Here is a 15,608-nt window from a genome sequence, read left to right as displayed (position 1 = left end):
CAGCGAAAAGTTTTTTTTTATAATGCAGCCTGCTCAGCTGAAATTGCAGGAGTCAAAGAAATTTTGATAAAGCGACTCTGTAATCTGTCAAGCCTTATCGTCTGGCATAATGTACATTCCCAAAAAATTGGGGAATATGCTTTGGAAACTGCAACAATATAGGTTGATTCAAGGAGAAGGTATAATTAACCATTTTGCAGTGTTACCTATCAGACAACTTTCAGAAGACGCTCAAGAATCTCGTAACTAAGACCACAAAAAAATTAGATTACACTACGCAAGAAAGTGCTCAAGATCCGCTACAAATGAAGACGAATTTCACATGTTACTTTGTACTTCTGATCCATATATTACTAGTAACCGAAAATCTTATGTTAAAAATCGAAAGGATCTTGACGAAGTAACGCTATATCTATTGAAAGTGGAAAACTCGTCACTTATTCTGACAAAGATATTATATAATAATTCTCATAGGCCATGATAGAAGAGAGAGGCTAGGGTCTAAAACAGATATCCGAAATAATAATAAATATGATTACATGTCTTTTCTTTGGTATTTTATTTTTATTTCTATTATTTTAAGTAAAATTTATGATCACATTTAATTTATTTTATGAATAAATAATTATTGTAACACGGCATTTCTATTTTTTTTAAATAAATGTTGTGTAGTATTTACCAGAGAGAGATTTAAGATTTTGCAATTTTTTTCTCTGAATTACGGGTAGTTAACATTGACTTACAAATAAATGGACGGCGGGTCTAATACAAAAACCACGAAAAAAATGTCCCAAGTCAACCTATTTAAACGTAGTGACATGTAAAGGAATATGAAAAAGCTAAAACGTTAGACTTAAATTCTAATGTCATCGCAGTACTGTCTAATTTTGCTTGCTTCGCTGTCACTCGAACAAACGCAGACTACAGCGTGAATGACGCTCTGTATACGATTTTAACGCCCTATAAGTTCGGACACTTTTTAGCGCGGACCCGACGTCCATATAATTGTAAGTCAATCGTAGTTAAATAAAAATTTATAATGCATTTACAACCATCATAAGTCCTACTATGTACAAAAAAAAATTGTACTGTTTATCTTGAATAAACAAAAAGTTACAGATTTATGCGGATCAGAGGGGCGTTAAAACTTTGCGCGTACATATGTAAATCCCAATTTCAGAGTTTTTGTGTGTTAACAGGTTGTTGCTCATCAGCATCCATTTAAGGTTAGATGAAACATTTTCTAGACGAATACTTATTATCTTTGTCCACATCTTCAGTTTTAGTTATAAATTGGACTAACGCAAGCCTTAAAAATCCTTTTAAATTACTTGAAGGTGTATAATATTGCTTAAGAAGCTTTTTATAACTGAATTTGCCAAGTTTTCATTATTTTTATTGCACTAAACTTTATATCAAAGCTATAAGTATTATTATCCTGAAAACTGAGATTAATGAGCTTTCAAACTTTTATTACCACTTAACCTTTGTTCTTTATTTGTTTTTTTACTATGCCTTTGTAACGTTTTGACGCGAATTTAGATAATATTAAAGTTCTTAAGAGCTCGTTCTTAAAAAGTCCTTTTACCCTAGTTTAATAAACAAAGCTAATTTAACCAACGGCTAACGCAATAACGTTAATGGTCAATGTCAGGATTCAACAAGGTGAAAACACACTACGGAACAAGCCACACGAAATTTTGCTCAATTGTAAGGAGTAAATGTATTTTTTGCATTTAGGAAATGAATTTTTACTTTTTCCTTTTTTTTTTAATAACACTAAGTTACGGGACGGGCAAGTAGTATGCCTGTGATATACGACACGCCTGTAACAGTAACAGTGCTATTCAGTCACAAAGATCTTAGGAGCACCGGCACTGCGCCCAACACCCTGAGACATAAGTTGACAAGTTCCTTGTGCTTATAATTTCACCAGCCTCCTTACCCTTCAAAACCGGAACGCAGTGATGTTCACATTACTGTTTGACGGCAGAAAATTTGTCATGATCAAGTGTAATTGCGCGCCTGTAATTTTGCCGTGTATTTTCGATTGAATGCGTTTGAAGCCTATTGGGTATAGTTGCAGTTGGAAAAATTAGGATCTCTTTATGAAATTACATTTGTTAACCGACTTCAAAAAAGGAGGAGGTTCTCAATTCGACTGTATGTTCTTTTTTTTTGTATGTATGTTACGCGATAGCTCCGGTATTTGTGAACCAATTTTCATGATTCTTTTTTGTCGGAAAGGGGGTACTTACATAGTGGTCCCATTTCGTTTTGAAGAAAATCATTCACCTTGAAGGGTGGCTGTTCACGCATGAAGATTCATGATCATAAATAGCGCCTAACTTTAATTTAGGAGCAATTACTTTAATGGTTGATTTTGCTATTTTTCCAATTCAAGGCGTTTTTCCTTCAATATACTTTGAGTAGTGAGAACCGATTTTTTATTATCTCCAGTGTCAAGTCCTGTATAGTGGCGAACTAGGGGATATTTCAATAAAACTTAGCAAATTACACGTACTTTTGAGGTCGGTTTTTTTAGTACTCTGTACTGAGATTATTATAGTCCATCTTGCTGACTCAATGGGAGGACTTGGAGGTATAATTTTCAATTGTGTTTTACATATGCGTTATACCTTTGTTGGTCTTCTTCATTTAAATAAACATGTAATTATTATAGAGTTCTTAGGTTTTCACGATTGTTCAAACAACAAAGGTCTTGTCAGTCAACCGTGACCATGGGACCTGTAAAGGGCCCGAAGCGTCGGTTTATTTGAAAAAACAAATATACGCGATTTAAATCCTGAAAAATAGTTTCATTTCCTATGTAATGATTACTTTTTTTATACATTCTATGTGCATATTATTGTACTGGGATGTCACTGTGACGTTACATTATAAGACTGTTCATTATCATCATCCTTTAGTACTAGAAGAGCTCCTTGTGAAAGAGATCGTCCAGGGAAGTACTGCCACATTATCTATTTCTGTCGCCAAGCAGTAATGTCAGCATTACTTTGTTCGGTTTTGAAGGGTCCACCCTGCGATACCGGTACTACCGGTGACCGGCGCAGAGGCAGTACCCCTCAGATCTTTGTGATTTAAAGCTCTGAGTAGCACTGCAACTGTTATGGACAGGCGTGTAGCTTACTATCAGGCGCTTGTTCATCATCATCAACCCATTTACACTTTTCACTGCCGGGCACGGATCTCCTCTCAGGCGAGGGTTTCAGGCTTTAGTTCGTCACACTGGCCCAATGCGGGTTGGGACCTTCACACGTTTTCCGAAAGAACCTTCTTCGATTCGCAGGTTTAATCATCGATGTTTATCTTCATCGAAAAGCTGATGGTAAATTTCAAATAAAATTTCGCACATAGATTCCGAGAAACTCAAAAGCGCGAGCCCGGATTGGAACTCACTGCCTCTGCTGGAGAAGCGGTAAGTTAAGCCAATTGGGCTCATTCAGAGTGCAGGTGCGGGCGCGGCGGCGGGTCTTGACGTCTCCCCTTTCACAGTGCCGAAGCGGCTACGTGCTGGTTGGTCCGCACGTCGAAACCGCAAACAGACACTTGACGCTAGACCAAGCACTGTGAAAGGTACGGGCGGACCGAGCCAATATCAATAGATATAAGCAGACGCCGACGCGCGCGGCCACTGAGAACGTAACGAGCGTCTACGTACGTTTGATTTAGAAGCACCTGCGCCCGCCGCCACTCTGAATAAAGCCATAGGCTACCACGGCTTCACACAAGACTGTTACCGTGAATTTACAGTACTAAGCTGTTCCTGTGATGTTACATTACTTTAGGTCACATTACTATGATGTATTACTGGGCAGTTAATGTGACAAATTAATTGGGTTCATTCAAAACGTGCAGTCTGAAGAAACTCCATAAAATATCCCTATTTCATATTCCTGATTACGATCTTGTTAGTTCCGGAGCGTCTTGTTAAGACCTATTGACCAAAGTGAAGGCCAACCTCAAACTTTAAAATACGTTGATAACTAGGATGAGTTCAGTTGTACTGCTGTTGAGAAAATATTTAAAGGACTTTGAATTTTTGGATGCAATAATATATGAGATGTAAACCCAGTGACCAAGGTTGGATATGTATTGTTAAGGATCGGATCTAGCTGAAATACGAAGTAGAAGTGACTCAAAGATTTCGCTTTGTAAAATTCGAGAACTACTCTAGAGTTTGAAAGAACTTAAAATTATTATGTCGATGATGTGGCTCTAGTAGGATCAAAGATGTTCGGTGTTCTTGATCTGTATTAATGAATACAAGAACCTGAACGCAGGTTCTTGCTCTTCTCAGGATCGAAAATGAAACGCTTGTTCAAGTGACTTGCTACAGTCTACTGACTACGATTGTTGCTCAAAATGTTCCTACTTAAGTACAACTCTCAACTAGTAACTATGTTAGAGATTAGGTGAATCAGCGCGCTGTGCGAAATGCGGGGTGTGGTGATTCCATTCGACGATGTGTGCGGGGTGCGGGGGATGTAGTGCTCTCGTGGATGGCTCGATGTCCGTAACAATTATTAAACGAGGAGAGGTGCATCTTACACCGTCCATTATAACCAAAGCTCAGAATAGAGCATATTTCCCTAAACTCCTAGAAAGTAATAGCCGTAGAGTACCCATAGACTGGTACAACGCCACTGATAATGCTGTGTCAGTCGCTGAGTACTGGTCCTCACAAATATAAACGTCAGAGTCGACACGCGAAGAAGAAGAAGTAGATAGGTAATTCCTCCCTCTGAAATCCCGGAATTATTTATTGTATATATCGAAATATCAGGGAGACGTCAAGGGAAACACCCTTATTACTAATTGAGTTAGGAATTAAATAAATAAATAAATAAATAAATAACGCACACACTCAACATAGCCCCGCACTAGGGAAACCCTGTGTCGCGGGTGCCATGGACACACACATAGACAACCACAAATTACATCCAAACTCACGAGAGAAATAAATGTAGGCCATACAAAAATTTCTCCCGGCCCAGGAATCGAACCTGGGACCTCTGCGTGGTAGTCATTGTAACCGTTCGGCCACGGAGGCAGTTAATTGAATAATAAACGTTCGAGGATTGACCTATTCAGTTTCGTTCGTCGGTTAATTGTAATTAATTCGTTTATCCACTTTTCCCAACAATAACTTAGAAAGAACAAATGACGGATTAGATTTAAATGGATTTTAAATGTCACGCAAGTTCATAGGGAGCGGCCGCGCTTGTTCACTGTTCGAGTACGAAAAGCCCCTCTTGTTCAAGGTCGTTTATAAACCATTGATCATCAACTTCATCCTTATTTTCATATGACAACTCTGCTAACGATCATCATGCGCACCCGAAACCAAATACCGTCGTAATTCAAAATTATGGCATTGAGAAAACACGATTTGAAAATTTTAAATAAAACTGAATGAGGCCACGTAAACAATGAAATTAATTCTGTCACGTTACGTTTCAAATGATAACAACTGGCGCCGACGACGTATGCATTTGGTTCTATATTTTTTAATGCGATTACTTTACTACTATAGTGTATTTATTTATTTGTATTTGCTTTTTGCCTTTACTTTTCACTATTCCGGGATTTTAGAGAGAGGTGTTGTTATTCACTCTGTGTGTTACTTAAAATGTAGATTAATGCATTCTGCATATTTCTATCGAAATAGACATAACCTAGGTACTCAAAACAGACATAACTTAAAATGTTAATAAAAACGAATTATTTCCATCGCCGTATAGAAATTGTAAATCGATCAAACGAGTTATGACTAGGGCCCGGATTAATATGTAATTACATATTTTTGATTTCAACAAATTGACGTTCTTGAATTTGTTTTCTACATAAATAATGATATTTAGAACCAAAAAAAGTTACTTATTTTACATATTTATAGGTTTAGACAGTACCTCTATACAAAACTTGCGATAATCCATATTTTCAATATTAGTTATGTGATATTTTATTTAATTTAAAAATTAAGGTGAGTGTGTGCTTGAAAAAGAATAAAGGGTTTAATACACTAAAAAAATTAACAATATGCTGTGTGGAAGATGTGACGTCGAAAGGTCATTCAGCCAGTACAAAGCGTTGTTCCGGCCAAACAGACAGATTTTTAATTTTGTAAATGTAAAAAAACATGTAGTAGATGTCCTTGTAAAAGAGTTCGTCCAGGGAAGTACTGCCACCTTACTTATTTCTGCCGCCAAGCAGTAAAGAGAGCATTACTGCGTTCCAGTTTTGAAGGGTAAGGGTGCTGGTGAAATTACAGGCACATGGGACTTGTCAACTTATATCTCAGATTGACGGGCGCATTGACAGTGCCCTTCAGATCCTTGCGATTTAAAGCTCTAAATGGCACTGCAACTGTTATGGACATATCGCTTTTCACCAGACGCACGACTTGTGCGTCTCGTCAAATAGTATCATAAAAAAAAGTTAAAAAATCATCACATCTTGCAAGAGTTTAAATGTTTAAATCGTTTTCATGCTGACTGTACTAGAAGCAAATAGTTAAATTGAAACTTAGGCTAAGTATGAAGCTCGAGATAATAAAACTAGAGCGCGTTTATTGTATGTTCAATGAGCTGCTTAAAGTAACAACTTTACGGTAAGACAATTTAGTAAGGATATCACAGACATTCGAGTAAGTTAAACACTTAATTGTGACGTTGAATTAATAAACTTATTTAAACAAATAGTACAGTCAAGTGCATATTGGTATGTGCATATATGTGCAAAATTGAGATTAAATTAGATTTTTTGCAAATATGAATCTAAATGTCATGTCATTAGGCGTAATGCAATGCTGACATTACAGCTTGGCGGCAGATATAGGTAAGGTGGTAGTACTACCCAGGACGAACTCTTTCACAAGGAGCTCTGGTGCTACTAAATGATGTGCAAAGTAAGATATTAAATATGTTAAATAATTCGTTGTAGGCTTTTATTTTGGCCTGGTTTCAGGATTTTGTATGATCGGGCGAAGTACACCCTATCGTGTAACAAATTGGCATATTCTTCAGACTATATCCTTAGTACATCGCATATTTTTTGTGAGACCATTATTTAATAGTCAACACCTAAACCATTTGATCTAACAAAACAGTTTTTCTCTTTTCTCCTCAGATGACTCGCCTTAACTTAGAAAGTTATAATGGGAAAATGACAAACTGCCACACCGGAGCCGTGGGTGTGCAACTACGTATACAGTTACAAAATTGCAAAAATATCATAACGTTCGACCAATATTATGCAAAATTTTCAACACAGTTAACTGGTATTATCATTATCGAGTTCTTAGGTTTTTGCGATTGTTACACATAGGTCACGGTTGACAGTCAACCGTGACCATGGGACCTATAAAGGGCCCGAAACGTCGGTTTGTTTGAAGAAACAAATATACGCGATTTAAATCCGGAAAAATAGTTTCATTTCCTATGTTATTGTTATTACAGTTACAGAGAGTCAAGAATATAATTTGACGACTTTGTTGGTCCTTAGGTTTGCACTGTGGCCGCTGGACGAAGAGGTATCAACCTCGGATTCAATTCCCAGTAGGAATAATTTCGGGAACGAACTTATAATTGAGAAATTTTAGCGTAACGTACCTACATACTTTCCTAAAAACCCCCTGAACCCTGCTGTATAGGGTTCGTTTCCCAATAAGTTTGCTTTTGATAACCACACCAATTACCAAGTCTCAAACTAGGGAATGCCCTATACTATGAGTACCAGAGCAACGGAATTCACTCTGGTGCACAACCCAGAACCAACTCTAAAGTTTATTTCCCAAATTGGTCCTAATGGGAATCAACCCGGAAACTCTTCTTCCGACGCCCATAATGCAAATTACTAGGCCACGGAAGTTGTCAAAAGTGAGGATTTATTTTGAGACTACAGTTGGTGTGGTAGTCTGGAACATTATTATACTTTTTTATTGAAAACTTAAACCTCAGCTATAGTTTTATTTAAGTAAATGAACATCAAATTACGAAAAGCCAGTATGGAGTTGATTGTAACCATGTTTGATACTATCAGAATTTGTTAAGGCAAGAGGTCGCGGCCTCGACCTGTCACCGGCAAAGCAAGAATGACATAACAATGCCGATTTATTTCGCCTGTCGGATTCTGCGGCTTTTTTTGCGTGCACAAAGATTTCTTTGTGGATGTTAGGTGAAAAATATTTACTTCGCTGTGTCTGAAAGGTTAATTAGGCAAGAACATCTGTAATCGCTTGTCTTTTATGTAACAAAAAAATCCGAAATCAAAAGTTGTTGAATTACATCTATTTGCCAAGTTTTATTGAAATTAAATGAAATAAACTGTATGTATCCCCTTATTTACCACCCTTAAAGCGGTTACACACGGCGACTTTTGTCAGCGATGCCAACGCGATGCAGTAGAGAAGTCGCTAATCATCTACATTTATACGGCTGCATCGATACAATCGCGCGTTTGTATTGATGTGTAGCGATTACATTATTTAGAATATTATTAAGTATTTATAATAAATGTTATTGCTGTTACTTTTAAATAAATAAATAAGTAACGCCGTTACTTGACGATGCGCGCGCGCAGTGATAATAGCGGCGACGTCACCTTCGGCTATTTCCGCCGAGCCGAACGCACATTCCTGCGCTCTCGGGTTTTTGAAGAGGCATTGTGCCTGAACCGATCCCGAGGCTAAGACGCCGCACTCGCGCCGTTGAATAACGGTACTTTCTTTTGTTTGCGTATAAAAATAATGGTGTTTCATTTCTTCAACAAAATTCCCCATATACAAAGTGGTGACCCCGACGTGATTAACGAATTCGCGTAACGGAAAATATAACATCGACGAAATGTCGGAAGGTGAACCATCAATTTGCCGCGTTGGTGTCAAAATACCTCCCTTTTGGCCAGATAAGCCAACCTTATGGTTCGCGCAACTCGAGGGACAATTTGCTCTCGCGAATGTTACGACAGACGCTACGAAATTCTATCATGTAATTTCGGTATTGGAACCCAAATATGCCGCTGACGTTGAAGATATCATTACCAAACCACTGTCTACCGAAAAATATGAGAAATTGAAGTCGGAACTCATTTCCCGTTTATCCAGCACAAGGGCGGAGCGTTGGAAGCAGCTCATTTTTAAGGAGGAATTGGGAGATAGGAACCCAAGCCAATTTTTGCGCCATATACGCAGCTTGGCTGGACCGGAATGTCCTGATGAGTTCTTACGTAATTTGTGGACGACCCGGTTGCCGAGTTTATTGCAAAGCATTATAGCCATGCAAGATAATTTATCTTTGGATGCGGTCGCACAGATGGCGGATAAAGTACATGAAGTTACGCCAAATATACCTACTTCCCATGTAGCTGCTACATCAACTTCACAGCCGCCGTTATCTTAATTCGATGAGTTGCATTCGAAAATTGACGCATTGACACAGAGGCTTGACGCGATGTCTACTTCCCGGGGTCATAAGGATGGGCCAAGGTCGAGGTCTCGTCGTCGTAACCGATCAAGGAGCCGTTCACGGACCGGCAGGCCCAGCGGAAATGGCCAGCGATACTGCTGGTACCACTTCAAGTTCGCGGAGAAGGCAGATAAGTGTATTTCCCCTTGTTCTTTTCCAAAAAACTAAACGATCGGTCGCTCGCGGCGGCCGGTAATGCTTGTGTGCCATGTGTTTCAGTGTCTTCTCGTTTATTTATTACGGACATTAAAACTAAAGTGCAATTTTTAGTGGACACTGGGTCGGATCTGTGCGTTTACCCAGTTAGGTTATTGCGTGCACAACGCCGTCATAAGACAGATTATGAACTTTATGCCGCTAATAATACCACTATTAGTACTTATGGTTGGTTAAGTTTATCACTAGATTTAGGTTTACGCCGTGCTTTTTCTTGGCGTTTTGTAGTTGCAGATGTCAGTAAACCTATAATAGGAGTGGATTTTCTCTCATTTTACAATTTGCTTGTCGACATTCGCAATGCCCGCTTAATCGACAATACTACCTTCCTGACATCAGCTGCTTTGGTTGCTTCCGCTTGTGCCTGTCCGCAAATTAAGGTTATTTCTGGTGACTCACCTTATCATAAGTTGTTGAAAGAGTTTCCAGACATAATGCGGCCTGTTGGTAATCCTTCCGAGCGAAAATGTAAACACCAGACACAACATTACATACGGACAACACAAGGACAACCTGTTTTCTCACGCCCAAGGCGTTTAGCTCCTGACCGCCTAAAAATCGCGAGGCGCGAGTTTGAAGATATGGTGCGCACAGGTATAGCGCGGAGATCGGAAAGTCCGTGGTCATCCTCTCTGCACTTAGTACCTAAAAAGGACAAAGGGTGGCGCCCTTGTGGCGATTATCGCGCACTTAACGCGCGCACAATACCCGATAGGTACCCTGTGCGAAATATTGCCGACTTTTCGCACAACCTTTTTAATTGCAAAGTTTTCAGCAAATTAGACTTGGTGCGCGCCTATAATCAGATTCCCGTCGCACCAGAGGATATCCCTAAGACGGCAATCACGACTCCCTTTGGACTATTCGAATTTCCATTTATGAGTTTTGGTTTACGCAATGCAGCGCAAACATTCCAGCGTTTTATGGATGAAGTCCTTAGGGGTCTTGATTTCTGTTTTCCGTTCATCGATGATGTTTTGGTGGCTTCAACTAATGATATAGAACACCAGGCGCACTTACGCGCGGTTTTCGAACGGTTTAACGATTACGGTATTTTACTTAACGTCAACAAGTGTGTGTTTGCCGAACCACAGATCGAGTTTCTAGGCTATTTAGTATCCTCGGAGGGAACACAGCCTATGAAAGATAGAGTAAAAGCTATACAGAATTTTTCGCGGCCTAAAACTATAAAAGAGTTAAGGCGTTTCTTAGGTGCCCTAAACTTTTACAGGCGGTTTATTACTGGCGCCGCACAGTTACAAGCACCTCTCCATGCACTACTCAGCGGTCCAAAGGTAAAGAGCAATAGCCCAGTAGACTGGACTCCTATTTTAGAAAAAGCTTTTAATGCTTGCAAAACAAGTACTGCAAATGCCGTTCTCCTAGCGCATCCTGATTACACCGCCTCTCTAGCAATAATTACTGACGCTTCCGATTTCGCTATTGGTTCCGTGCTACAGCAGAAAGTAAAGGGACATTGGCAGCCGCTAGGATTTTTCTCTCGCAAGCTAACTCCAGCTCAACTTAAATATAGCGCTTATGATCGCGAACTTCTGTCCATTTATGAGTCTGTTAAATATTTTCGTCATATGATCGAGTTGAAACCTTTCTTTATACTAACTGATCATAAGCCCATTATTTCTGCTTTTAAAAAGTCACTCGATGAGCCGGGAATGTGCGTTCGGCTCGGCTATTTCCGCCGAGCCGAACGCACATTCCTGCGCTCTCGGGTTTTTGAAGAGGCATTGTGCCTGAACCGATCCCGAGGCTAAGACGCTGCGCTCGCGCCGTTGAATAACGGTACTTTCTTTTGTTTGCGTATAAAAATAATAGTGTTTCATTTCTTCAACAAAATTCCCTATAGATGCAGTCGCGCGTTTGCATCTAGGCAATCGCCTACAAATCGCAAGTTTGTATCGCTGCTAAAGGCGCTGTAAGTAACCACTCTTAGAGGTGGAATATTTTTTCCAAATGTAAGTGGATCTACTTACTGAGCGACCCCGTTTGTAATAAAAAAAGACATCATAAAAATCGGTTCACGAATATCCGAGTTATCGCGTAACATACACACAAAAAAAAGTACTGTGGAATTGAAAACCTCCACCTTGTTTTAAAGACGGTAAAAAAACAGTGGAACCATTTTTAAGATCAGATTTATTATTGCTTAAAGATCAATTGAATTTAAATCTAAACGGCTCTTATTATTGATATTATTATTTATTGCACAGGAAAAAGCACAAAACACATTTAATAAAAGGCATACACAAACATAAGGTTCTGCTTATTTCAATAAGAAATTTTTCCCTGCAGACGAAAGTACATAGTAACTATAATAACGGGCTTACGTGCGTAAAAAACAAAATTATGTAATACAATATTAATAACAAACAATTATAAACTAGATAAATACATATTTCAAAATATAATATCTATAAAATGGATGGAACTCTCAATTTAAAAGAAGCTAATGGTGTACTTTCGTGAACAGAAATAGGAAGTTTTAAATTTTTATTAAATTGATATTTTATGTTTGTTATAATTATTAATACAAAGATCGAACACTCAGAAAAATTCCTTCGATCAGGCCGGATTCGAACCGACGTCTTCTAGCTTACCGTGCCAGACGCTATACCAACTAAGCCACGGAACGAACCAGCGGACCTCACGAATTTTTCTATGTGCTTGCGTCGCGTCTTTGTATTTGGTTTTTCAACGACTTTTTAGTCGTAGCGCCATCTATGAGAAATCTATGAAAGATTTATCACCCAGTTAGTACCTTTACAGCTACCAGTCCTGGCGAGAGATGTCGCTATTCACTGTATCTTAAATTTTTATTGAATTGATATTCTATTATTTTTTGTGAAATCACTCCACTAGTTTGTTATAATTATTAATACAAAGATCGAACACTCGGGCACGGTAAGCAAGAAGACGTCGGTTCGAATCCGGCCGGATCGAAGGAATGTTTTCTGAGTTTTCGATCTTTGTATTAAAACTTAGAAATAGGAAGTGCCTTCCAAAGTCTGACCGCATGAACAGTGAAGGAGTGAGAATAAAAACAGGACTTGGAAGGAAGGAAAAGATAATTGAGACCTAACGAGAGTGCGACAAGGTTTATCCTGAGACCTGAGAAAGCTGAAACGCTCTTTCAGATACTCGGGAGATACTCTTTCAGATACTCGGTTATGAAAAATATTGTAGAGAACAGGGAATATGTTATTTTTAATCAAGTAGTCTGCCCATTCGAAATCAGTACAAAACAACTTGTAACTTGTTGTTTAACCATCTAATATTAGGATAAATTACAATAATTTAACTAATATCCCTACAGACGAACCTCGCCAAAGAGATGATATCTGTCAGCGTTTTTATTTTCTGTTTAAAAATTATATTTTAAATTACAAAAAAATCCCCTGAGTTTAATATCCTTTGGGCGTAACTGTTTTCTTTGAAATCTTCGGCGGTAAAAATCTTTTCTGTTCTGCTACGGACGTAATTAGGAATGTGGACTTTATAAGGACCTTATTATTTTATTCGAATTAAAAAAATATCAACGAAGAAGAAATTTTGCAAAATATTTTAAACAAAAAAAGAAATATTAGACAACATCAAATACGTTGCTCTGATTTCAAACTATGTAGCTAAAGAACTTGTGTCATGAATATCGGCAATGTCAATAAAAATATATAACAAACTACCCCGAGTGTATGAAACAAGAAAGTAAAGCAAATTAGTGAGTTAATAGTTTAAAAACACTCTTACTAATAAAAGCTACTATATACACTACAACAATATTTAGACGATACATTTCTGTAACGTGAACCTGCCTCATTCCTATGATGAAGTGCCCTGCAAGGTTCTTATGTTTTCTATGTGTATGTTTAATACAAGATCTGTATGTACATATTATGATGCAATTAATAAATGAATATGAATTGGAAATAACGATGACATCACAAACATCGTCGGCAATATAGACAACTTATTTTTCTTCATTGACTGAGCCGGGGATCGAATACGGGATCTTAGAGATGTCGACACCGGGGGTGCGCAAGCCACTCGTCCACGGAAATTGTGAAAATGAAAAATCAATTCTTTCAGATTTATTGGAGATGGAATCAATGATAACACGATTTTACTATTGAACAGGCAACAGATTGTTTTGAAAAGCATTTTTTACGATACCAAGTGACGACGGGACGAACAATTCGTGCACCTGGCGGTAAGCGACGTGCCTATCCATAACAGTTGCAGTGCCGCTTAGTGCTGTAAATCGCAAAATTCTAAGAGGCACTGCCACTGCGCCCTCACCCAGTACTTCCTTGGATGAACTCTTTAACAAGGACCTTTAGTGCTACTAAGCTACGTCGCAATGATGTACAATCAAATCAAATCAAAATCTTTATTTCAGACAAGATATCCATAAAGTGTAAGTAACAAAATCCTTACCATCTATGTTAATAAGAGTTAACTAGAATGTACAATGTACCCTTATCCACCTATACAATATGTGCCCATCGTTCCTCTCGGCCACTGTTCGAAGTATGCCATTGGCGCTGCCCCGCACCCTGCGCATCAGGGATGCCACCCGCTTCCGCAAAATGGAGCTAAAACCGTCCACACGTGTCTCGGCAAACATTCCTGAAGCGCTACAGTAGCGCGGCAACCCCAACAGCATTCTGAGGGCGTCATTGTACTGGACGCACAGGGCGCGATACGCTTTCTGTATACTTGACCCACAAGCTGCACGTGTAAAATGATTGGCAAAATGCTTTAAAAAGCGTGAGCTTCACGTTTGTAGTACAGCGTGCAAACCTGCGGGCCAACATATTGCACCTTACAGCCAACGCCCTGCGCTCCCTGTCCATGTCCATATCATCAGACAGACAGACAATGCCTTTACATAAAAATATATCTACCTGCACCAAACTTAAGATTGGTTACAAGCTCAAATGGCTTTGGTTGATTACGCATAAATAAATCAATATTAGACAACATCACTTACGTTGCTCTGATCCCAAAGTAAGTAGCGAAAGCACTTGTGTTATGGAAATCGGAAACAACGACGGTACCATAAACACCCAGACTCGAGACAATATCGAAAAGTTAGTTTTCTGCACTAACTCGGTTGGGGATCGAACCCGGGACCTCAGAGATGGCGACACCATGAAAACTGGTGTGCAAGCCACTCCACCACAGAGGCCGTTAAATAAGCATAACAGTGTTAAATCAATTACTTTAGAAAAATTATATAATTGAGAATTATAGAACACGGTGTGAAAATATAATTCCTAAAAATTTTCACAACGGAAAAAAACACTTATCTCGAAATTTTATAAGAAAACCGCTATATTCTAATTCAATAGGTACTTTATATATACCAATGATATTTTTTGTATCAACTGAACTAAATAGAACACATATAGTATACGGTATGCATTTTTCAATTGGCTTTAAAGCCAAAGCCAAAGCTTTTTTACAAACGAAATTAATTTCGTTTGTAAAAAAAGTTTTTTCTGAAATAAGCAAAATGAACCGTATTAATACGAGAAAAAAATTAAATTCGAACTGCTTAAACCAGTGCTTGCAATGCAAAAGACAATTAAGAGTTGACACACTTTTAACACTATCTTTCAAGACATTGTATTAAGTGTTTATCAATTTAAGCATTGGTTTAAGACGTGCAAGTGGATTTTAAATATTTTTTTAAATAAGAACGGATTTTAGGTACCGCAGATGTATATAGTAAAAAAAGTTTATTCCCTGGGAATTTGAAAATCGGAACGTTCTCTTTGAGAGATTTATTCGATTATCAAGCAAGTTCCAAATAGGTTTTATATACTAAGACGTAAGATATTAATTTTTATTTTCATTTTTATTTTCCTTGTCAAACAAAACCTA

The 15,608-nt window shown here is 38.3% G+C and overlaps 1 protein-coding gene across 1 annotated transcript; it reads left to right on the top strand.

Moving 5' to 3' along the window:
* Positions 1-8,870: 8,870 nt before the first annotated feature.
* Positions 8,871-9,425, top strand: LOC113237625. Its single transcript, XM_026474230.1, has one exon. The coding sequence runs from the start codon at positions 8,871-8,873 to the stop codon at positions 9,423-9,425; it is 555 nt and encodes a 184-aa protein (XP_026330015.1).
* The last annotated feature ends 6,183 nt before the right edge of the window (positions 9,426-15,608 follow it).

The sequence above is a fragment of the Hyposmocoma kahamanoa genome, unplaced genomic scaffold, assembly GCF_003589595.1.
Source record: "Hyposmocoma kahamanoa isolate Upper Pololo Valley unplaced genomic scaffold, ASM358959v1 93, whole genome shotgun sequence".
Classification (NCBI taxonomy): Eukaryota; Metazoa; Arthropoda; class Insecta; order Lepidoptera; family Cosmopterigidae; genus Hyposmocoma; species Hyposmocoma kahamanoa.
The sequence above is the reverse complement of the archived record's forward strand: the minus strand, read 5'-3'. Positions and strand labels throughout refer to the sequence as shown.

Coding starts and splice junctions, on each gene's coding strand:
- LOC113237625 (XM_026474230.1), top strand. CDS start 8,871: ATGTCGGAAGGTGAACCATCAATTTGCCGCGTTGGTGTCAAAATACCT.